We start from the raw sequence: 25,167 nt of genomic DNA, 5'->3' as shown, positions 1-25,167 counted from the left end.
ATTTTTAGCCACAGAGCAAAAAGCTGTGAGTTGCTATTTCATAAGGACTGCCAAGCTGCATTATGGCTTTACTTTCAAAAATGCAAGACTTTTTGCATATGAGCTTGCTGTTAAATATAACAAGGCAATTCCGCCAAGCTGGACGAGAGAGAAAATGGCTGGAAAAAAATGGCTGAATTCTTTTATGAAAAGACATCCTGAACTATCTTTAAGAAAACCTGAACTGACCAGCTTGTCTCGAGAAACTGGTTTTAACCGCATTGTCGTTAGCGAATTTTTTGACAATCTAAGAAGAGTGTGCGAAAAAAACAACTTTAGTCCAGATCGCATTTACAATGTGGATGAAACTGGGCTAAGCACAGTCCAGAATGCAGGCAGGGTAATTGCAGAAACTGGATCTCGCCAAGTAGGGCAGGTAACCTCTGCAGAAAAGGGGATTACCACTACAGCAATTTGCTGTATTAATGCACTGGGAAATGCCATTCCTCCAGCGATGGTGTTTCCCCGTGTCCATTTTAAAGACCACATGATCAACGGAGCACCAGCAGGAACAATTGGTTTTGCTAACATATCAGGGTGGTCAAACACCGAAATCTTTTCGCAATGGCTACAACATTTTGTGAAATTTTCCCACCCCACTGAGGAAGCTCCAGTCCTTCTTCTCATGGACAACCATGTATCACACATTGGTGTGCAGTCATTGGACTACGCAAAAGAAAACCATGTTGTGCTTTTGACGTTTCCTCCGCATTGCTCACACAAGTTGCAGCCGCTTGATGTTTGTGTGTATGGCCCACTGAAAACTTACTATCACCAAGAGTGCAGCAATTGGATGCTAAACAACCCGTCCAAACGTGTAACTATCTATGAAGTTGGCGAGTTGTTTGCAAGAGCCTATGTCAAAGCATTTAACCAGCAAAATATCACCTCCAGCTTCAGAAAAACTGGATGTTTTCCATTTGCCGATAACATCTTTAGCGACAATGATTTTGCTCCATCTGAAGTTACGAATCAGCCAGCTCCAGAATTCGACTCTGAGGTACAAGCCCCAGCTTCATCCAGTGTTGATGAGCAAGAGGTTGAAGGCAGAATCTCTGAAGGTACAATAGCAACTCTTGAACTGCCCGTTACGTCACCAGTTCAAACTGACTTCACTCCGGAAGTAGTACGGCCGTACCCAAAAGCACAAGCCAGTCTCACAACTGCTGAAAAACCCAAAAGAAAGCGAAGAGAAAAGGGAAGATCATTAATTCTCACCAATACTCCCGTCAAGAACAGAATCACTGCGCAGCTTAGTGAAAAGAAAAATCCTCCAGCCAAGAATAAAAAGAAGGAAGCCAATAAGCTGAAGAAGAAACAGAAAACCATCACAAAACCCAAACCTGTTAGACGTGCTCTTAAAGTGGCTTCTATCGATAATGAAGGTGCTTCCTCGACCTCTGATAAAATTTATTTTTGCACTGTTTGCCAAGAACAATACAGTGCAGAAGATCCAGAAGACTGGGTGCAATGCTGTTGTTCTGGTTGCAATGCATGCTCCAATGAAAGATCTTCAAGCAAACATTATTGCACCAATTGGTCGCATGAAATCTGCTTAAACAGCGATGAAACACCCCTGTGTTTTGACTGTGAGGAATCTTCGAGTGCCTGTCCTGGAAACAAGTGAATCTTGTCATTTTTGTGTCATTGCAATATTATAGGTGTTGGGGAGTTTTTGGTATGTTTCTAAATTTCGGCTGTGGAAGAAGCTTCCAGTGCCTGAACTATATGTAGGCTTATTGTTTAGTAATTTTGTCTGTCAGATTTGATCATTTTTCTCCATAAATCAAGCCATTTCTTGTGAACCACATGTCAATATGGGCCTACCAAAGTGTGTTGTGTCTGTATCTTGTGTTAATTATAGCCTACCTTCCATGTTGGCCAAATCAATGATGTCTTTAATATCCTGCATTGCATGTTCTTTCACTGATTGACTGTTGAATAAACACCTTCCTTGTCATTGCAATTGGTAGTTAGGTCATAACACCAAAGCTTTTAAAAAGGTAATTACAGCTCTGATTAAATCAACTTGAGCTGTTCTATAAGCTACAGCTCAGTGTGTTAGTTTGGTTCCTTGAAACCCATTCGCTATCTTTCGTTTAAGCACAGTCACCACGATGGATAGATAGCATGTCCCACATGTTATGATATTGTTGCTGGTATATTTTGTGTCTGTGATAATTGTGTAGCCTATGTAACCTACCACTTTTTAAAGGTTTTGTCTTGACCTGACCAGCTCAGTGTCATCCATCATGTGATACACTACCGGTACTAACACAAGTTTTATACCTAGGGTAATCATTGCAAAAAGAGTGGCTCAACATTGCAACTAAACACATCAATTACTTTGATAGGGGCACTGTTGGATCCTACCCGGGGCACTGTTAGATACCATATCCAACAGTGCCCCACTTTGACAGGTGATTTTTAACGCCTGATTATGAAAGTTATGTAAAACTTTTAAACTTTTTTTTATGTGGAAATACTAAAGAAAAGGAGGAATTTTCATAATAGAAAAAAAAAAATTAAAAAAAAATTTTTTTTTTGATGTCTAAACCTCAATTTTCCAAAAATCGGGGCACTGTTGGTCACTCTCCCCTATATTTTTTAGTTTAACAAATACAATGTGTGTATCATACACATTGTATTGTCTATCTCAACTAGTGGTACCTATACAGTGCCGGCAAATAAAATCTTTACATTCAGTCGGCAAAAAAAACTTTACATGTAAAATCTGCACAAGTTCTTAGCTTACTGTTCCCGCCAAAAGTATTGCGTCACAAAAACGCTTATAGTTACATCATTAGCTACTCTCTGGCAACACTTCACCGTAAAGCCATTGCTCTGCATGCCTAGTGTTGCTTTCCAGCTTCGTGAATAGTAAGGGGTTGAAATCGCACAATATTTTTCATTTTCTCAAAGTTTCGAGGTCTTGCTAAAAAAATTTTAAAAACTAAAATGGGTCGAAAGATGAAGCAAATCGAAGAAAAACCTCGTGCCTTGACTTTGTTAGAGAAGGGAGATTCTTTGATTGCTGTAGCCAGAGATATATGGGGTCTCAAGAGAGGCAATTTATCAATTAAAAAGGTGAAATATTCACTCATTGTAAAGATTTTAGTTGATACATACCAAATATCTCTGGCTACAGCAATCAAAGAATCTCCCTTCTCTAACAAAGTCAAGCACTCTCTTTTGATACTACGATCTGGTTATTATGAATCTAGAAAAGATTAAGTTCGGTTATTCTTTGAAAAACATTGCAATTCCAAGTAAAGATCGGTATTTGAATATGATGTTAGGGAAGGTTGAAAATTTTATTAAAAAGTTATAATAAGTTATTTAAAAGCTTTACTGAAATTACCCATTTATTGCTTTTGCATATGTTTTTTAGGACCTTCTGATGATTCCCCTTTTAGGGTGAAACAGGCTGTAGAGGATTTTAGTGAATAATAACTATATTTGATGTAGCCTACAAGTTGTTAATTTTACATAAACTCTATGCTCTGAAAACAAAGTTTGTTGTCGTACATGACATAAAGTCACATTTTGTTTATCTTTTAGACTTATAGAGTATAAAAACTTTTCTTAGCTCGACTATCAGAAAACTGCTGTCAACTACAAATAGTTTTAACAATTGCACCCAACTTAATGTTCAAACTGATTTGTAACCTGTCACAATCAATGTGCAAGGCCTCGCGTCGGGCTGCTTTGTATCTTGACAGAACGTGCTGTTTGCATTATGGAATTTTGAGCGACGTGTTATTATCGGGTATTGACCTGAAGTAACCTTTGAATGAGAAATCTGTATTATGTAACGCATTTCCAGAATCGTCTGTAAGCATGCAAATCTGGAATGTTCTGTTGTTTTTCATAATTTCTGAGCGTCGTTTGTCGTGACGTCATAAGGATGTTTACCAGTAGATGTCGGATTGCGAAATATTTATTATGTAAGAATCTTCTACTCCTACGTGACATTCTTTAGACTTCTTTAAGCTTCTGCTTGTTGACATTTATTGCAACTTGACAGAACAATGTGACATTACGTAACCTTCTCGAAGTTACTAGACCGAAACAACCTTCTATAAATAGTGGTGTAGTTTGCGTAATGATTATTCTGAGAGTTGATTATGAGTTGTTTATGAGAGTTGTGTTATGAGTTGTGGATTGGCAGTTGGTGCAGAAATTATTGGTGATTGAGACTTAAAGTAATTGAATACAGTAGATGAGAATTGGTGCTGATATAAATTGTGTTCGAAATTAGAGTAATTTGAGAAGCCGTTCGTTAAAGTCCTTCAAGAGTTTTCATTATTATTTTACCGGTAGAACTTTCCGATCATTTAATTGACTGCTTTTCGGTTTAACCCATTAAACTACGTCATTGAACCTTTCCAAGTCTTTTTCCTAGTAAGAGATAGAAAGAAACCGTGACATAGCCATATATATACTCGTAAATAAATGTGGCTGAAATTTGCATTTAGACAGTCTTGCGTATTCAATTGCATTTTTCATTGATTCCATTATATAAATTAATTACCCAATAGCTGTTCAAAACAAAATTAGCCGATTAGTTTTGCTTGTTTCCGTTTCGAAGCAATGTGGTTTGTCTTAGTTGCATTTTGTTATGAAATAAACTAAGTTTCTTTCTTATGAATTTCGCTTCCTTTCGAAGGGAACGTCAATTCTACACCACCAAACTTCTTGTTCTATTCCACACTATAAAATTTCATGTCCTCCGAAACGTTTTTCAACGATCCTCAATCGTTCTTCGATGAATTGTTTTTCGAAGAGAGAATGTGGGAAAACCAGTTGACATTTTTAGAAAACAATTTCACCACCATAACCCAGTTGGATAAACCTCGGTTTTGTAATGGACCAGCAAAATCAAGTAATGGTGGTTCAACCCACTAGGTGTGTGGTTGAGCAATTCATTTCAAGGCCTACTCGATTCATCAAAAAATTGCTGGTGTATCGTTGTCTTTAAATTCGTATGTCTTCTCTTTAAAAAAGTGTCTCTTATTTTACAAGTAAAAAAAAGCTGCTGAGATCTGATCCATTTGAAGTACACAGTACTTCATTCAATTGACAACTTTTTAACAATAAACGAATATTATTTTTTTATAACTTTAGCGTAGACCCATGGCTGTGGTAAACCGAAAATAAAATCCACAAAAAAACTCCAGGTTGCTTTCCAACCAAGTGGGGCTTGTTCACTTTCACCTATCTGTGCATCAAATTGCGCAATGCGCAAGCAATTTTGACGTAATTACATTTGATTGCATAATTAATGCAAGTCATCAATTGAATAGTAAGAGCTCACCTTCAACTTCTTTCTTTTAAAACATTTGACCGTAATGATCTTGTAATTGTATGAATGTATGTTAACCCATCGAGATATCAGGAGGGAAATTTAGAAAATAATAATTTTTCACTGTGTTGCAATGCAAACCATCGCTACTAGATCTAGCAATTTTTTTTTTTCTTCGTAAAGCCATGTGTTGAATTGCCTCGTGCCTTGGCAATTATAGGAACTATTTATTTTTTCATAGCTACAGTGCCGGCAAAAAGTTTAGAAAGTTTTGGAAAAAAATTAAAAAGCAGATTAAATACATTTTTGTTTGTTTTTTAGTATTATTAAAACTTCAACAAACTTTATCATCTATCAAACACCTTCAACGCACACCAAATCGTATCATATGTACTGATATTTAGTGTGATAACCTTTGCTTTTGATGACATCTTGAATAGGGCGGGCACAGAGTCTGAGAAGTTTTTGAACACATTTTCGACAATATGCATGCAACAAATCTCTGCAATAATTCGTTTTAATTCCTCCAAATTTCTTGGATTTGATCTAGAGACTTTCCGTTTTATCAAAGTCTACAAATTCTCGATTGGATTCAGGTCAGAAAAATTTCCTGGCCATTTCAGTACATTTATACCTTTGGTCTGAAACCACTTCATAGCCGCCTTAGCTTTATAACATGGTGTACAGTAGAGTCTTGTTAGAAAGTCGTACATCCGTGAATGTTCATAAAAGTCAGACGTTGAGCATGTAGGACACTGATGTAGCGTATGGCGTTCATCGTTTGACCTTAAGGTAAGAAACAGAGGTCCCCTCGGCCCTGACTGGAAAAGCACCCCCAAACCATGACAGAGGGAGGGTGCTTGACAGTTGCTTGGATGTACCGAGGATTCACTGGTGAAGAGCAAAGAGGTCTTCGGACGTAGGGTCGATGGGAGGCAAACTGCAAAAAGGTTGACTCATCCAAAAATCCGTCCGTGTCTGTAGGAAATAAAACGAATTGTTACAGAGGTTTGGTGCATGCATATTGACGAAAATATGTGCAAAAACCTCTCAGACTCTATGCCCCGCCCCAGGCCCGCAACCAGGGGGGGGGCATTGGGGGCATTTGCCCCCCCCGAAATTTTTTGAAAAAACTTTAAGCGTTCTATGCAGTATGAAATGTACTATGAATAGACGTACGTCGTACACGTAAAGCCATACTATCGAAACCGAAAGTAGGCTACGCTGGTTGGAAGCCATGCTAACGATTTTGTTCGATAAACTAGGCTGGCATCCTCATTATCTGTTACTCAAATTCCAAGCGCGGAATTGGTGTTAAACGAACTTACCAAATCAAGTAGAAAGTTAGACATTATGCTCTAAATTAAAATGTCATTTTGCATTTGCAAAATCAACTTCTTTGGGCCTACAAACATAAAAGCTTGTTGAGCCAACAAAATGTTTCAGGATTGTAATTTGTAATTATCGTGTTGAGTTTATTCATATGTATCTGTTTGTTTATGTTGATGTAAATATATGTTATTGATTAATTTATGACTCCAGTCGTGCCAATGCAGTTCGTAGCCTACAGATGTTGTGTTTTATTTGTAATCGACTGAACACATTACTGTAATATCGTAATTTTCTTCCTCGGGTAGTCATAGCTAAATGAGAAAAGGTTACAAAGGCTAGTTTCCTTTAATGCTGTACTAAACAAAAACGTGATTGACATAAGTTATGACCATTGAACCGTAACATGGTAGTGTCACACATAGGCGTAACCGGGGGGGGGGGGGGGGCGAAAAGGGCCATGGCTGTTGAACCCTTTATTGAAAATATAATATAATTTGTAGAAATTTATATCGTTTTTCAAGACATCTGGCTATTAACACCCCCCAGGACTTGTTTTAGGCACACAGAAAGACACTAATAAATTTTGCAAATCGTAAATCGCGCAAAATTTACGCGATTTACGCTTCTTTTAACTGATCTGTTGAAGCAATTTCAGAATCGCTTAGCTACACAAAAGCCCAACAGAGTAGCCTGAGTTTTTCGTGTTCTCTAATTTTAGCCGCAGTTTTTGCCCGTTCGTGTGTAATAGCTACCTTTAATAAATTAATAGCTGTTTATCTGCTAATAAATTTGATACAAATATTACCCTGAAAGTGTTTCCAGAAAGCGCTATAATCCATTATTTGAGTGTAATTTTGCAAAATTTGTCCGGGGGAGTATGCCCCCGGACCCCCTAGAATACGCGTGCCTTCGGCACGCTCTAACCTCCCACCAGCTTTATTGCTTCCCTTGCCCCACCAGGATACATCACTGCACATCAGGTGGCAATGTTTTAAATCAAACACTTTGTTGTTCTCTTCAATTCATCAAATATTTGGCCCCCCCAATTTTTGTTTGTGGCAACGCCACTGGTGTCACACACTCTTGTCCCTTATCAATCGGCGTGGACATTAACATAAAAATGTCACAATGCATCATTTTAATGTTTGTTCTTTGATAAAAATTAAATGCCCCCCCCGAAAATATTTGCTGGTTGCGGGCCTGCCCCGCCCTATTCAAAATGTCATCAAAAACAAAGGTTTTCACACTAAATATTAGTACATATGATACAATGTGGTGTGTATTGAAGGTGTTAGATATATGATAAAGTTTGTGGAAGTTTTAATAATAAAAAAACATATTAATCTGATTTTTAAGTTTTTTTCCAAAACTTTCTAAACTTTTTGCCGGCACTGTGCTTTAAATTGATTTTTAAATAAAATAACGTTATCCTTCCTCGGCTGTGTGGTCGAGTTACAAAACTGTCTGGCCGATCCTCAAAAGAAAGTCGGTTCGATACCGCTCGATGGCACGCGGCGATGTTTCTACAAGATAATAATAATAATCCTGTTTTTATTTGCGCCCATTGCGATAACATACAGTACACTGCGATCACAGATAAGATACAACAGACGACAGGAAGCAGCGAAGTTACATATAGTCTTCGAGTCAGCTGCTCCCCTTATTTTGGCTTGCCATTAAGTGTCTTTGCCCAGACACAGCCGCGTGCTCTGGAGCGGTGTCGAACTCAAGTCCGTTCGAACGTCGCGCAGACGTTCTAACCACTCGGCTACGCAGCCGACAATTCCAATACAACGCCAGCAGCTGACTATAATGTTCCTTTGCTGCTTTCAGTTATCTGTTTTGTTGCACCAGTGATTGCAGTGTATGCTGTCGCAATTAGTGGAAATACAAAAATCACTTTTTTATTATTATTTCAAGCCTTCCTATATAATTTCTACGTTTCTAGAGACGAATTGACGACCTTGATGCTGCTCTCAAAGGATTCGATGCTGATATTTCGACAAATGGATCACGATACGTGCTGAATGCGACACAAAAATTTACGGATCTACTTTTGAGTGACATTGATGGATATGCGGATTGGTTTCAACAACAGGTTGGAATCTAACCGCTAAATGGTTAGGACAGTGGTTGCTATGTTTTGTATTTATGTTCATGTGAAACGCTGTTGGTATGATCTGTTATACTTGCTCCATTTCAATTTCCAGCCTTTGTTTTAGCAAGTGAGTCGATAGCTGCGTAGCCGTGTACAACACTCGACAGGATGCCGATTCATCTCTGCTCAAGAGAACTTGGCTGTGTCGTTAGCAGGACACAGAATGGCATGCGTATTGCGTAGCCTAATGGCAGCATGGCATGCTCAATAACATGCTTGATGAAAAGATGGACACGAAGATTTGCTTTCTTGTCTTTCGGTCCGCTTAAACTAAATTTCAACCACCTACGTAAACCCGAAAAGTTAATCCATCAACATTTTTTGAGTTGGAAAATTTAAGTGTTTAAAAGGATTACTAACTTCTTTAGGACTAACGTTCTGTGTTTATCTGATGAATTTAAAGTAAACACAAAATTTATGCGCTCATGACTTTACTGTCACAGTAATGAAATAAATACTGTTTCTTGTCCTTGTGAAAAGTTGATTTTGTTGCTTGTTCATTTTTTTCTTTTATAGATAATGCATAACTTTGGCGCCTGCAGACCCCTTTATCAAGTTTACACAAGTAGCATTTCTTTGGTTTGTGAAAACTTCATCGATGTTTTGGTGAGTACAGTGATCATGACCTGACCAAACCTAAAACAATAGGCCCTGACACAATATGTTGTGCTCCACAACTACCATGCTTTAATTATAAGCTAAATACGTCGGGTAATTTTTACCACTGAAATGAAAAAATTGAACCAAGGTGTCAATTGGTTCAATTTTTCAATGAAAATGAAAATGAAAATGAAAAAAATGAAAATGAAAAAAACAAACAAAAAACAATTGTTCTGTTTATTGGCGTTTGTACCTGGATTGCCGAGGACTTGCGTTAATTAACCTTCAAACTATATAGTCTTGCAACTAGACAACTCTCGCATTGCAAACATTGGGGTTTGATACGCAAAATGCAGTCAAACCCGCTTAATCAAGCCACATCGGAACTAAGCCAAACTGATCGGATTAAGGTGAGTGGTCCGATTAAGCGGGATGAACAAATTTTACTATTTTTGAGTGTCAATAACTTCTTCGTTCTGCTGCCATCTTTCTGTCTAATGCACCTTGAACTCCTGTCCCATGTTTCTCCGCAAAAGATAAAGTAAAATAAACTAAAAACTAAACTAACACCATCAACAATCTAAACAAAATGCTGTAAAGAATCAGTAGTTATTGAAAAAAATGCATCCAGAGTCGATTGTCTTTTGGCGTTATCGCGAATTGTGTGATGGTTAATTTCGTTTGGTTTCAATTCAAACTAAATTTTACAAAAAAAAATGTTTTGGCTAAAATATTTTGTTTTGATTTCAAATTATGTAAACTTTCTAGTAGTTATGTTAGCTATTTTTGGGCTTGTTTCAACCTGTAGTTGGATTGGACTACTTTTAGTTGCAATTGGGCTGGACAATTGGACATAATTATGAAAAATATCTGGCAAACCTTGCCACTAATATCTTTACGAGAACAAATCGTAAAACCTGTTTTTGGTGAGTGAGTGGTTCAATTAAGCAAGATAGTTATCCGATTAAGCGGAGAAATTTGTACAAAAAAATCGATTTAGATTCGGGACCAGCGAATAATGGTCCGATCAAATGAGGATCGATTAACCGGGGTTGACTACAATAGGAATTAGAACTTGGTAGAAACTAATACAACGTTTTTCGCCGAAATTTGCTCAAGTAACCTGTCATCACGACGTTTTCAGCTATACATATCATTTTAAATTGTTGTTATATTTTGTACAAAGTGAAGCTCTGGAGTGTGTTCTATATCCGCTTCTTATCTGGTACTGTGTAACTTAAAATTCACTATCAAATCTTTTGCACGTTAACTTATTTACGTAATCCAAAACCACGTTATTTTTCTACCTAATTCAGTACCTAATTCAAACTTGTGGTTTTCTTACCAGAACGGGCTGTGATTTTCACTTGCCTGGAGTTTGGTTTCTTTAGTTACATTGTGACCATACAAAAGCGCCAACATCTTAAAATATGCAGTTAGTACAGTTTAGTTTAAGCAATAGTTGCTTGACATGTTTGTAGTTTTCTTTCATTTGCATTGAGTAAAGGAGAGAAATTTACAAATGTCTATTCCCATTATGAAATAAAACTGCTTTAAGGCTATTGGTGAAACAGTCAATAACAAGTTGCCAGTGACTTGGGTCATGTTCTATTCCAACAACATTAATTAAACCATTCACATCTTTGCAATAGCAAAGGTCCAGAACTACATTGAAGTAAACAAAGCCTAGAAAATTCCATGCGTTTAATTTCGATATTAATATCTGATATTGTTAGCTCGAGGTCGCGTATTAAACCATTCAACTTCCTTTTAGATGGAAAATTAAGTTCTGAACATGTTGTTCATGTATGTTTCACATTAATATCTGAAGTATTATTTGATGGCGAGTCTTCAAATTCAACATGAAGTCCCAACTAAAATGAGAAGAACAACAAAAACATACAATGTAGAATATAAGGGTGAAAATTTAGCAGCAACGTAAGCTACCGTTATTTTGTAAACACACAACTACTTGCGTTTGGAGGTGGTTTTAGAACTGGAAAGGTTTCAATTTGAGAAACAGATGCAGTGGATGGTTGTATACTTCGATAATGCAAACTTGTTTTTGTTTTTGCCAGAACGGGATGTGGTTTTCACTTGGCTGGAGTTTGGTTTCCTTAATCCCAGCCACAGCTATAGGACTGAAGTTAGCCAAATTTTACAGAAGAATGCACGAGGAAGTTGAGTAAGTATTTCTTTGAATGCCGTTCATCGTTACCTAGTCCGATACATATTGAGCACAAATTCTTGTTTTGGAAAATAACAATTCACTTCAACATTTGCGTCATGCCTTCCTACCCAATTGATATGTAACCATAGGCCTGGACTTGATGAACAAGCTCAATCTTTACACCCCCTCAAAGCCACAAGTCACTTGGACGGCTTCCATTACATTAAAGAATAAAAAGGGCAATAGTTGTGCTATGTAACTTTAGCAATTTCGTCACATGGAAACATACTAATGTTTCAAAAACCATCTAAAACTGGACCACACAATTCAAAAATAAAATTCTGGTGAAAAAAAGATACGACAGATAAATAATTAAATTTAAACAAAAATCTAATCTAGCACTGAAGATACCATATAAATGATTGCCTCAAGCATTTTACTTATGTTTTACACCACATGTGAATTACTTCCCAAGAAGTTGTGTAGCGTCTGTTTGCCCTTCCTGTTGAGAAATATGTGAGGTTGTAATAACAAGTTTCAGAACTATCTTTTTTGACATGGCAAAGTTTCTATTCACAAAAGATATGGATGATGTCTTCCCATTATACTTGTCAATTCAGGATTATATTTTGGGGTCAGGACACTAAGAAACCGCAGCAGTTTTCTGCATTGTGTATTACGTATTAACGCATTGGTCTATTCAATTTAAAGTTTAAATAAGATTTTTGAAAGTTTAAATATTTACAAATAATCTTTTTGTAAATATACATTTCAGTTTTTAAATGTTATTATAAGATTTTTCATTGGACCTTCACTGACCCTTTAAAACTGGTCCGTGAATTGTTGAGGGGTTCACGCATCTGGTTTAAGAACCCCTAACAAAAATACTCCAACTGTTTTTAGCATGGAGACGTCAAAAAGAACTGTCGAAGCAGTCCTTAGTTAGTCAGAGCGGAGACTAAGCGTTGTTACTTCAGGACATTCATGATCCAATCATTTGTTTTTTTTGACATTTCTTTTCTATGATACTTGTCCAGGCACCAGAAGCAAGTTTATGATGTTGCTGCATAGAAGTATTAAAAATAAAGTATTTTAAACCTCAAGAATTTGTTTTCTAACAATCCAACTTTCTTACAGCGATGAGTGGTTAGAGGTGGATCAATTGGATAAAATAAACTCACGATACGATCATTTGAATCTACAGTGAGTCTAAATAATAATAACTCTGTGTTAAATCTATGTCACAATCTACACTATAGCATATTCAAAGAAGAATTTATAGCATACCTGTATTCTCCATTAGATGTGTAGTCATAGCCTACTTTCTCAAAGTTGAAACAAAGCAAATTACTTTATTTCAACTTTGTTCCTGCGCATTGGCTTAAAACATTTTTAATTGTTGATTATATTAAGTAGAATTTACTTTTGTGATAAATTGGCATTTTAAGCCAGTGCGCCATGTATCAAGCAGTGGTTTTTAAATGTTGCATGAACATTAATGCAATCTTGTGATGAAAAGAATTAGAATACCTAGTATTATGTAGCAATAAATTCAACGTGTAAATTATTTTATACAATTATTTTTTTTTCCATGAAAATCTAGAGAAGCAAGGTAGCTTTGTTTCCTTTCTGAGTTTTCACATTGTTATAGTCGTCATTTTATTTACGTTGATTTTATGTAAACTTGTGACCTGCCTCACTACATTATAACATTCAGCGTTTTCTGGTACAGACGTTGGAATTGATTACCACCGCACTGCGCGTGTAATCAATTAAGCGTTCTGTACCACGTTCCGTAGTTGATTGTTTTGCGGTGCTTTCTTGATATATATTGAGTTGTTTTTGTGCACATAAGTCAGTAAGTACAAGAGGTGAATGGTTTTCTCACTTGGTAGGCTATCGCTACAATTATTATCGTTTATTTTATATTAAACGTCTAGAAATACAATAGACATTTAACTCGCTTTTAACAAACATTTAACTCATTTAACTCGCAGACATTTAACTATGCTTATTTTCTATTTAGTGATCGCATTAATGCCGCCAGTGAAGTAACGAAGGGAGCCAGGTAAGCCACTTTTAAGTTACTTTGAATACCATTCCTTATACTGTATATTGAATTGAACGTGAAAACAATCACGTTTTGTCTTTCATCTAACTAATCTAGAAATTGTAATTATTTTAGTTTAATCAAGTTTTAGGAATAACCTAAAGCTGTTTCGTCGGCCGAAATACGTGTGGAAGTAAATGTAATAACAGACGATGAAGTTTTGCGTTTCTTCATATTGAGCAAAAAAATTGCTAGTTACTTCTGTTCTAATGTAAATTTTGCATATAAAAAGACACGGTTTTGCTAATGAAAAAACTAGCGTGCTTTGAATGCCTAACAATATGAATGTGAATCTGCAGACCATGTCATATATGAGTGTTCAAAGTATTTCCACATCAGTTGCTGGGGTAGTGCCAAGGATTTATAGGAACAAGGGGTGCTCAACTATGGGATGGGCAGGCAATTTATTAGATGATTTCAAACTTAAATGCCATTTTTTATCTAGCCCAGAACTGGTCAATACTATTGTGAAAGAAGTAGGCTACTCAAAACTTTGCAAATGCAAATGACAGTAATCGAATGTTCTGATCAAACCATCGGTTTAGGTTCACTTCAACAGGCCATAGCCCTAAGAAGGACCGTATGCATTTCTCTCTGAAGCAACGCACTGTTCATAAATCATAATCATGAGAAAAATTAAGGGCTATATGCCTTATAAGTGTCTTGACACAGCCACATGCTCTTAGCGATATCGGCTATGCACTACTCGTCTATGTAGCCGGCTATACACCAACCAGAAAACATGTAGCCTACTATTTATGTTTTGGAGGCATAAAAGCTTTATAGTTTACATTTCCCAACACTATTCCGTTACCGGCTCTGTGGTATCCCGCTTTGTCGAATATTAGGCTACCTGGTTGGTTAAAACACGTTAATAACATGTTAGTTTCCATTAATTTGCGATTTTTCAAATTTTGTGTTACCTAAATAGGTCAGGCTGATGTTCTGTGAATCTTGTTGTCACTGGTTGTCATTGCGCGATATGGTTAATATACATTGTTTTTTTCCTCTCTAGTATAGCAAATTTGATTTCGCTTTATATTATCCGGAGTATGCAAATGCTGTACAGAACAGCAACTTGCCTATCATGTTATTTTCCTTGCCTTGTTGAAAAGCACCGTGCAAGGTACAGACCGTACAGTAGAACTGAATTAAGTTACCCCGACCTAACTTGAATCATGTAGCATTCACGGAGCGAAACGTAATTTACCAGCTATTCTCTATCAAATATCGACTTTTTCTGTTTCTCATCTGAAGCTAGGCTATTTCGAAAAAGCATGCTGAAAGTTGTCGAAAACATAGGCCTACAGTATAATCTATTTGACCAAATAAATGAAAAATTTGAAGAAATAAACAGATTACGTTTCTTCCCTCATCAGTGTATGCACGCGCATGTGCAGCCTAAAACCTCACCGTCCGCATAAGGATCGCGTATTTTCATAATCTCCAGACACCAAATTGAACCGAATCTCTAGTATGCTTTTATAATAATGGGGTAGACATTTTAACAAATTAAAACATCCTAACCATTTATACTAAAATCTCAAGCACCAGACATGACCTGGATTGGCTATGACAAAAAAGCAATTGATGACGAGAAAAACAACATAGCCGTTTTAACCCTATCTGTAGCGACACGGGCTATGAGGACGCCCCACTCTAACAGTGAATAATTTCACATAAGGAAATATGCTAGAAATGTGAAATTTCTTGACTTTTAGTTTTTATTTCTTGCAAATTTTCTAAACCTAAACTGGTCATTTTTCTACCTTCCTGCCCTTCACAATAAGCATTTCGTCTCAGGTGGCTAGACATTATGAGCAAAAGTTATTTTTTGTTTAGTTTAGCATTACTCTATGTTATAATTCAAAAATTTCAATTTTAAAGCTATTTTCGGGAAATTAGAATAAAAACCGACTTTCTGACGTTTTTTCATCTCAAACACTTTATTTCAATAAATTTGTTGGGTAAATATTTAATTTCTATATGCACAATACACAAGGCTATATTATCTTGTAATATATTTTGGCTTTGTGATTTTCATAGCTCCTGTTATTAGCGATTAATTAGCACGGGGCTAAGATAGCCCGTGAAGTGCTTTCCGCGTTCGAAAACAGCTCGTATTAAGATAGGGTTAACTGGCTCAGCCGTAATAGCCTATGTCAATTAGGGTGACCTAAAAACTTACCAAATATAACTCTTAGGCTTTTTACCTAACTTCACAGCATTTAATAAACTATAACTTATAATTTTGATTTATTTTCTGCGTTCTAAGGTATTGCGACCGTGCCGATTTTAAACGGATTATCCTGCTTCAGTATCAAGCACGTTATATTGTTTGCGTTTTGTCGCTTCTACCTTTCATTAGACCTCTGATACGTGCTTTGTTTGGCATACTCGTGTTGTTTTTGTAATGATCTAAAATAAAAACAAACTGAACTGATTCTACCTGCTTTTTTTTTTGCTACAGTAAGACATCAGTGAGGTCAGCATCGCCGAGGCAGAAGAGTCCCACTTCAACCCACAAAATGGGACAAGTTGACATGTGAGTTAACTTATGTTAGAGTGTGCTTATAGAACCGGTTAGGAACTGTCAAGCTCTCTGTATCAGGTTGATGTCTAACAAACAAACATCTTTTTAGAACATCTTTCCAGATATGTAGGTAGCTCACTTGGTTATTTCCTTTTCACTAACTTTTTAATCTTATATTTTTAAGCTTACCACTGTAATTTTAAATTACTTTGGTGATGATTAATTTATTTTTATAAGCGGTGAGATGGTGCAACAGATGAGACGCTCGCTTTCTAGTCATGCAATCGTAGCTCGTAGCAGTAGCTCAATCGTAGCTTTTCGACTCCCGGCTTAAGCTGGATGTTAAAAACACTCTACCCAGGGTGTAATTAATTGAGTGGGTGTAAATGCTGAGGAAAAGGTGGGCGAAAGAAAGGAGCTGGCTACCCTACTCTCGTTTGTGCGGATGGTTTAGTACAATAAAGAACCTTATCTCATCCCTTAATGCTTGGATTCAAGTATGAGAGTTACCTTTACCTTCACTGATCAAGCTTAGCTATGGTAGTTTTGTTCAAAGCTTACTATCAATGCTTTCCCTGTACGGCTAGTGAGGTCACTGGTGAAATACCAACTTGAACTGACAACAAACAAAATTAGGTCTACAAAGGGTTCGTAAGCAAATGAAGAGAAAGCGCCCATTGAGGAGGTCGTCGTTGGCTTCAGCTCGTGTCCGAGCATTGGTTTCGTCTTCCCTAGATCTTTTTCTCCAGAGTGATCTGTCGCTATCAAGTTGTTCCCATGAATCTAAACCAATGTTTACATGGTGAGGGAGACTTTCAGCTGATCTTTGTATCTCATTTTTGGTCTTCCGTGGGGTCTTTACCCTGTCTATAGTTCACCATAAAGCATTATTCGAGGGAGCATCGTTTGGTCCATTTGCACGACATGTCATGTCCAGCGAAGGCGGTGTTGCAATATGGTGGTTCTAAACTAGGCAACCTAGCGCGATCAAGGATTGCATCGTTGGTGAGACGATCTTCCCAACGAGTGCCTAGTATTTGCCTCTGTTTCCCCTGCTGGAAATTTTCAAGTCGTTTGATGTCACGGCGGTATAATGTCCAGGTTTCACATACATAGAGAAGGGTGGTAAGAACGACTGACTGGAAGACCATAATTTTTGTGTGGATAGATATAGCATGGTTGTTGAAAACATGATGGTTAAGTCTTCCATAAGCACAATGTGCTGCTTTTATGCAATGTTCAATATCCTTTGCACATGTTGGTGCTGTTGAAAGTATGCTACGAAGGTACTAGAAGTAGTCTACTTCACCTAGAGGTCATTCATTGATATTGATCTCTGAGGGTTGTGATCTGGTGGCGTTTGGTTGATTATCCTAGTTTTATCAAGGTTAACTTCCATTCCAAAATGCTCATAAGAGTTGTTGTATATAGTGGCTATTGTTTGGAGATCATCAATAGTACAAACAGGTGTGGCATTGTCATCGGCAAACTGTAACTCATGAATTGCATGAGCAGAGGTTTTTGACTTTGCATGTAAGCGAGTAAGACTGAAGAGCCCCCGTCCATGCGACAGCGCATGTTGATACCAGGGGAGGTTTGTGAAGCTCGTTTAGCATTGCAGCCGCTTACAGTAAAAAACATGTAGGTGCAAGAACGCACCCTTGTTTGAGACCACCTGTAGCACGGAATGAATCGGAGAGGATGTTTTGGTAACACTCTGCCAGGCATGCCATCATGGAGAGCACGGATCAAGGTAATAAAGTCGTCAGGACATCCAAATCGAGCAAGAACAGACCACATATCAAGTCGAGGAACTTTATCAAATGCCTTCTTCAAATCCCAAAAATAAATGAAAGAGGTTGTTGTTGTTCTTGACACTTTTCTTAGAGTTGTCGAGCACAAAAAATCAAATCTACAGTGCTGCGAGAAGGTCACTTGGGACAAGATTGTGTTTGTTTACAAACTGGGAACGGATTGCAAAACCTGCACCATGAATGCGCGGCTCGTCAGTGCTCTTTCCTTTCCAAAAGATGGTATAGTCATTTCCACTTTCTCTTACCCTGCTTTCTCCAGCAAATCTGGTCTCGCTGAGAGCTGCCACATCGATGTTGAAGCGTGCAAGTTCTTTACATACTAAAGCTGTGCGACGTTCTGGTCGGCCATTGTTGCTTTTGTCTTGTAGTGCGCGGACGTTTCAAGCACCCAATGTGGAGGGTAGCTTAGAATTTATAGACAAGCTGTATAGGTCGATTGCTAAGTGGGTAGTCCGCCAGTTGCGGCAAGCTGGCCAGATGAGAATTGCGTTGTCCGATGTTTACCCCACCTTTTCTAGAGGAGGGGGGTTATGTTGCATCAAACAAGAATGTTACCAGATAATGTTTTAAATTTCCAACTAACAACTAATTCTAACTCTGTTTTTTTTCATATTTTTTTATACTACTTTTGTTTTTTAAATAAATTGAATTTAATTTGTTTTGTTTTCGTTACTTCACAAAAGTACGAATTCAGGAGCATTGCCGGTACCTGAAAGTGCCAATTCAAGCGAAAGAATGGAGCAAACTGAAATGTACGTATGTAAATGTTAGAATGTGCTTATGAAACAAGGTGCACGAGCAGTTAAACTCAAGGAATCCAGGAGATAGGCAACAAAAAGGCTTATTGAAAATGTCTCTCGACGTGTGTTAGAAGTGTACTTAGTCTTTGTCAATTGAGTTGGCTTTATCGGTGCTCAGACATAAAAGAACTTTTCTTTTCTTGAATGTCATCCAGTCTATGGTTGTTGAATGTTTCTGTAGGCTTAATTCAAGTCAATGAAGAGAAGCAGAAATAACAGCAGCCGTTGTTGTTAAGACCCAACTGGTTGAAACTTTTGGATAATCTAACGAAACAGTGGAATGCAAAATCCAAAAATGGGCTAATTTTACATGTTACACTCAAAAACTAAGAACGTAGAACTGTAGACTAGAATCTAATGAAGTTTTAAACCTCTTCATTGTTACTCTTATTTGATAGGGCAGCCAAAGGTTCTGTGTCAAAATCGTCAATTCGTTCTCATAGAAGCCAAAATTCTCATTCTAGTAAAAGTGGGCATTCTCATAGAACAACAGTATTGACAGGGGGAACTTCAGATCCATCTGGGAGCAAAACGTAAGGATTTCTTTGCCTATCCAGCTGTACTTTTGATAATTTGTAAATTACTGTGTAAAACGAAACTCGTAATGCATCAAGTTTTACAGAACTGTAATGAAGCGTTGGCGTTATTATTATTCTTTGAAGTATAGTGATAACCAGGGGATTGGGTAATTGTGATAATGCAATTGCAGTTCCCTACGTAAACTTTCAAAACGATTGATTACAATTGCCTGTTTATTCCTCGTTTGAGATCAAGTTTACGTCAAATTTCCAACATTGACTACGATGACTTGTTCGTTGCACAATGAGGCTACACTCGGTGGTTTTGAACCTTTTCAGGCCGCAGACTGTTTTCACACCAGCATAAGTATTTGCGGACTCAAAGAAAGTACATATGAACAGCGAGGCAACTACAAACAATCAAAGGGGGTCGGCAACGAGAGAGAATATGAATTACTAAAAAATGAAGTAGTCTTTTCAACACTCAGGCCTACATAAATTTAACAAGTGTGATTGTTAATTTTCTACACGCAATGCAAATCTAATTGACAACCTTCCTCTTGAAATTGTTTCACAAGTTTATTAACATCAAGAATTATGGTTTATAATGCGCGTTTGATACCGTCTTACGCTTGAAGTTGGTCGTGAACCTTGCTATACTTGGATTTTATCAAAGCTGGAGCTGAAAATCCAGCTTTGCGCAAGCACTTAGTCGCAAAGGGTAAAAAGGATTTTGTTGCCTGCTCGTGGAATTTATTAAGTTTTGGTTCTATTAATTGAACGTTTGACCACAATTGAGTTTAAAAAATAATTTTAAGCTTTTATTTCCGTAATTGTAAGCTTAGCAACTCAACTAGCCTAAATGTTCTGTAATGTAGTCCATCTTTAACCGAACCTGTAGCACTGATACGTCAAAAGAATTTTTTATCCACTTAAATGCTTAACTGTAATTGTGTGAAAGAATATTCCCATTCACTCGTAGACAGATGCTCTCAACAAGCCGACTTAAGACAGATTCGACCCGAAAACATGATACGACGAACAGCGTGAAAATCCAAGTCATTGTCTTTTGCATTTACGTTTACGTCAAAAACGTTTTTGATACCATCTACAATTTGATTTTCATTTGGATGCATCATTCACTTCCAAAAAATTTAAAACGTTTTCCATCCTTTTTTTTTACATAGCTGAAAAATCACTCAAAGAGAAAAACAAACTGGCGATCCCATTATTGTCGCATGAAGCGATGACGAAGTACATGATAGCCTATTGCTCTTTCAGGAAAGTAGCCTGCTGATTGCACATTAAAGGCCAGCAGTCTCTCGAACAACTCTCTCTTCATAAAATGACTCCGTGACACTACGAAGAACTCGGGAAGCAAGGGCTGTTTTGCCTTTTTTAAACGCGCTAGGTTGCGAATTTACGACACCGAGAAAATGTAGACTAATTATTGACATTCAATTCACGATTCGGTTGAAAGGTTTGTAAGTGTACGTTGTGGAACGTACCACACAACTGAAAGAGTTATTACGTGACAAGTGTATAAAATAACTTGATTCAAAATTTTTATTTTGTAAAGTTGACGTGCTTGCGGACTCAGTCAGAACCATCGGCGAACTCATTTGAATCCGCGGAATCGAGGTTGAGAACAACCGAGCTACAGTAATCCACTCATTTCAAAACATTCGGTCACGATTACAAATATTCGGAATGAATGTAGCAGTGCAAGATTAATCTATGTTACAATTTGGCTGAAATGTAGGCTGTTCAAAGCAAGAATGATCATGCTTATAAAACCGGTTGATTTACATTTTAAACAATTAGGCTGCAGTGCAAAATCTTCAACCATATCTCACCAACACGAAACACCTCCTCTTTTGATGTGACCTGAGCTTCGATATGCGTCGTGGTCATCACACACACCTACAAGACCTAGTCGCATTTTTCAAATGTTTGGTTTTTTTACGACGTGGTCCCGTTGAGCAATGTTTGATTTAATTTATTGTTGGTGCTAGGTGGAGTTCGACCGACAGAATCCATTAATTTTATTTAGTTTTTTTCACTACATAATTTTATTCTTATCTGATAGGGAGGTGAAAATCGTCATTTCGGGCTCGTCAGATGCTCCTGATGAATATTAACCTTTTTAGAAGAAAAGCACCATAGAGAGAATCGTTACCGTCTAGCAATACAAAATTGTGAGTGCCTCTTTGCAATTATTATGTCTGCGACACTGAACTTTTAGGGAAAGGTTATTACCGGTTGCTAAAGCATTTACATGACTGTTACAAATTTACGAAATTTTATCGCGTCGTAAAAACCAACCATGTTTGGGGGGCCTAAGCTACACTCAGGAAAATATAATTTTCTCTGAAATCAAAGCTTTTTACAAACACAGACGCTCTTGGTTTACGCCAATTGAGCACTTTACTGGAGGCACCTTGCTATGCATTGCGCAAAGCTCACTGCTTGCAGTTTGAGCACTTTGGCAAGGTTGGCAGTAGTACCATTTTTGGTTACTGATAAGGTACCACAAATGGGAAAATGTCACATGGAGGTATATATATCTCCATGGCCATTATTCTAGTGTAACTACTGCACTGATGAGACCGGGAGGTCGAAACGGTGTGCACTGTCTGCAGATATGAAATTATATAAATTTTTATTAACTGTAGTAGTATAAATAAGTACAGTAGTTTGATATCCATTGAAAATGTTAATTTTACTTCACAATGTAGAAACTAATGATCTGTTTTAGCCTGATGCTGCGCGTTCGCTGTGGTAATAACAGTTTGCACCAGCTTTCTGAACGTTTGATGTTCGATATTCCATGTTTCACAATAGTTACCCAGCAGTAAAAACATGTATCAAACTTAGAGCTTACTCGTTGCCCAATCTAAGCTCTATCGCTGGTTTTGCAAATTAAAGATCGTAAAACTGCGTTGTCTCTATGATTACAGTTATAGATTTTGTATTTTTCGTTGTTTCAAGTATTTGTCGTTCAAAGCACTTTGTTGGGCGGATAACTTTTAGAACGTCGCTTTTCTGTGGCCGAACAAATCTTAGTTATATAGAACGGAATGTGAGGCATGCTTGCTCAGCAAAGACAGCTATCAAGGCCTGAACTTCAGTACCCCCTGGGACGACGCGATTGACATGTTCCTGTCCTGGTTATAATCCATCACCGTCACGAGCAGCCAACAACAATCCTTTCCTGTAGCAAATTACTAAAAATTTTGTTTCGCTATTTCCAAAGTCAATGTAACTACTTCTCTTGTGATAAAAAGCGACTAGGTTAAATGTAAAGACAATCTGCTGAGTTGCGACTGAGCGTTACCAATCAAGTTTTATTCAACAAGAAATATCGACAACAAATACTTTACCTTTTGATATGAAGTTAACTTCTGTTTTGTTTTTAACAATAATTCCACCAGCCGCATTCGGCTTGCGTTCTTAAAAATTGATGTAAAAAATCGAATACTTTTTCAAGTTGTTTTTTTTTCGTACCTTTACCCTGCATTGCGGGAAAGCGGACTTGAGCGCTATGCATTGGTGTACGCCTTCCGACGTACACCTGACCCACGCTGCAGCCGACGGCAATGTCTGTTTCCGGTTGTCTACTTTACTTATGATTTAAATTTGGTACTACCCATTACTCGAAATCGATCACTGGGTAGAGGCAATTATCGTAAAGTTTCTTGCCCAGAGAAACAACAGCAAGTGCGGGTGGCTGGAGTCGAACATGCAGGCTCTCGACTGCGAGCCCAACGCGCTAACCACTTGCCCAGTTATTAAATATAAGGCCTAAGCTACAGTATATTAGTAAACTTCAGTTGTACAAGAAGTATGATAAATCTAGGAGACTTTATTTACTGATCTGTCCAAATATGGGTTAAGATAAATTGGATGTTATTCCCTGAATGTTTGATAAGTAGATTTTGTTAAAATAATTTCAAGAGTGCTTGCTGTTTTGCCCAAAAGATGTGTTTCGACTACACATCAAATCGAATATTGCTAATTCATTTATTTTCTTTGTTGTGCAGATCTATCAAAGCCGGACCTGAGGAACCATTTTGAAGCACAATTGTGAACAGAGTTGTATTGTTTTCTTTGAATCTTTTTCACTAAAATTTCTACTGTGTTTTGTTTGTCCATTTTGCACAAGAGTATTGCTTTTACTTAAACCAGAGGTCACCAAACTTTTTTCTCTGAGGGCCGGATTGCTGCGAGATTAACAGCTGCGGGCCGGATGCAAATTGCTAAAAGATATAACCTACAACTATTTAAAGGGGACCTGAAATGAAAAATTAAAATTTTTTTGGTGATTCTTTAGTGTTTAACTATTATATTTTTCGAATTTTTTTTTTGATATGCCATTTTGTTTGGGAGATATAACCAAATGAAAATCGGCCACCTGATGGCGCTATGTGTCCTGTGACGTCATAGGCTGGCAATCAAGTAAACAGCTTCATGCATTTGCCTTAAAAACGTCGCATAGGTCATTGTATATTGAGCATAAACAAGGTGTCTGAAACAAGACAAGGATTTCTCTTTGAACCAAAAAGACGGCGACTTGACAGCGAAGAACATCATTCTGATTCGTGCTCTGACAACACCAGTTCGGACAGCAGTCGGATGGAAAATTTGCATTGAAGAAAATGCAGGAAAATAATTTGCTTGAACCAAGGGGTTTATTGATTGATTGATTGAATCTTTATCCTCGGACTGGGAAAGCTTCTTACAGAGCTTAATCCTGGCAGTTTCGCATACTACTTGTAGAGGCTTTGAATCACTGACGCAGGCCCGGTCGCGAAATTTTTTTTCCCACGAGATTTTTGTCTCATTGATTCTAGTTTTTTTCTCTCTCTTTTTTCTCATTTTTTTTCTCTCTTTTCTCTCTCTCTTGTGAGCTTAGTTTAAATGGCAAAATCGTCATTTCGGTAGGGTGGCAATTGACTTGTAGACCGTATGGTCGTTTCGTTGTCTCCCAGTCGGTATGGGAACTTGTGTAACTTTGCATTGTGTACATTAATTGCATATTTCAAACATCTACCTATGTTCCTGTTACTGACAAATAAAACATTGATTGATTGATTGATTGATTGATTGATTGATTGATTGATTGATAGTCACTCTAAAAGTAAGATTTTCCGAAAGTGTTTTGAGAGATTGGTTGATTCAGATTGCGAAATAACTATTTGCCAATGAAATTGTGCAATGATAATAAAATATAAGCTTTCCCTAACCCTACTTTTTTGAAAAGCTCTTGTGCACCGCGAAAATTATTTTAATGAAAAAAAAAGTCTGACTTCGACGGGCGTCGAACCCTCGTTCTCACGATCTCTAGGCAAGGATGAAACCACTGAACTAACCGTGCCAACGAAAAAACGCGGAATTCACACGGTTTTAATACAAACTTTTACCAAAATATGCAAATGAGACAAAAATCTCGTGGGAAAAAATATTTCGCGGCCCGGTCACCGAGATTGACAGAGTGAAGTTTCCGATTGTTGAAGTCTTGTTGCCGGGGAACTATTCCATTCATTAGATGCCGCTGAATGGAGAGCAGTCCTTAACGTGCGTTGCTCAAGCGCACACCCCGAGAGTCGAACCAGCGCCGCTTGATCTTGAAGCGGCGCTGGATCGACTCTCGGGGTGTGCGCTTGACCTGTTTATATCAACTAAAAGTAGCCTATGTATTCAGAGTTGCCTAATATGCCTACCCTGCCAATGTTTTACTTTCCTACTGACCTGTTTCAAAGTCTTGTTGTTTTCTCGCTTTGCTATT

General features: G+C 37.6%; 1 protein-coding gene across 2 annotated transcripts in view; it reads left to right on the top strand.

Annotated features, from left to right (window-relative positions):
- Positions 1-24,955, top strand: part of LOC145764543 (prominin-1-A-like) — a 59,632-nt gene extending 34,677 nt beyond the window's left edge. Inside the window, exons 17-26 of one of the 2 annotated variants that reach the window (XR_014288487.1) lie at positions 8,625-8,774; positions 9,351-9,440; positions 11,513-11,619; positions 12,742-12,807; positions 13,631-13,672; positions 16,185-16,259; positions 18,745-18,813; positions 19,260-19,394; positions 21,469-21,577; positions 23,423-24,955. Coding sequence is in view for 1 of the 2 variants with exons in the window: in XM_082576165.1 (XP_082432291.1) it covers positions 8,625-8,774; positions 9,351-9,440; positions 11,513-11,619; positions 12,742-12,807; positions 13,631-13,672; positions 16,185-16,259; positions 18,745-18,813; positions 19,260-19,394; positions 23,423-23,456 (768 nt within the window). In the remaining variant the exon portion in view is untranslated. The remainder of the gene's footprint in view (positions 1-8,624; positions 8,775-9,350; positions 9,441-11,512; positions 11,620-12,741; positions 12,808-13,630; positions 13,673-16,184; positions 16,260-18,744; positions 18,814-19,259; positions 19,395-21,468; positions 21,578-23,422) is intronic. The other variant, XM_082576165.1, reaches the window with a different exon arrangement.
- Positions 24,956-25,167: the final 212 nt, after the last annotated feature.

This window comes from Aplidium turbinatum, chromosome 2 (assembly GCF_918807975.1).
Source record: "Aplidium turbinatum chromosome 2, kaAplTurb1.1, whole genome shotgun sequence".
Lineage (NCBI taxonomy): Eukaryota > Metazoa > Chordata > Ascidiacea > Aplousobranchia > Polyclinidae > Aplidium > Aplidium turbinatum.
Note: the sequence above shows the minus strand (reverse complement) of the source record. Positions and strands in the feature narration are given on the sequence as shown.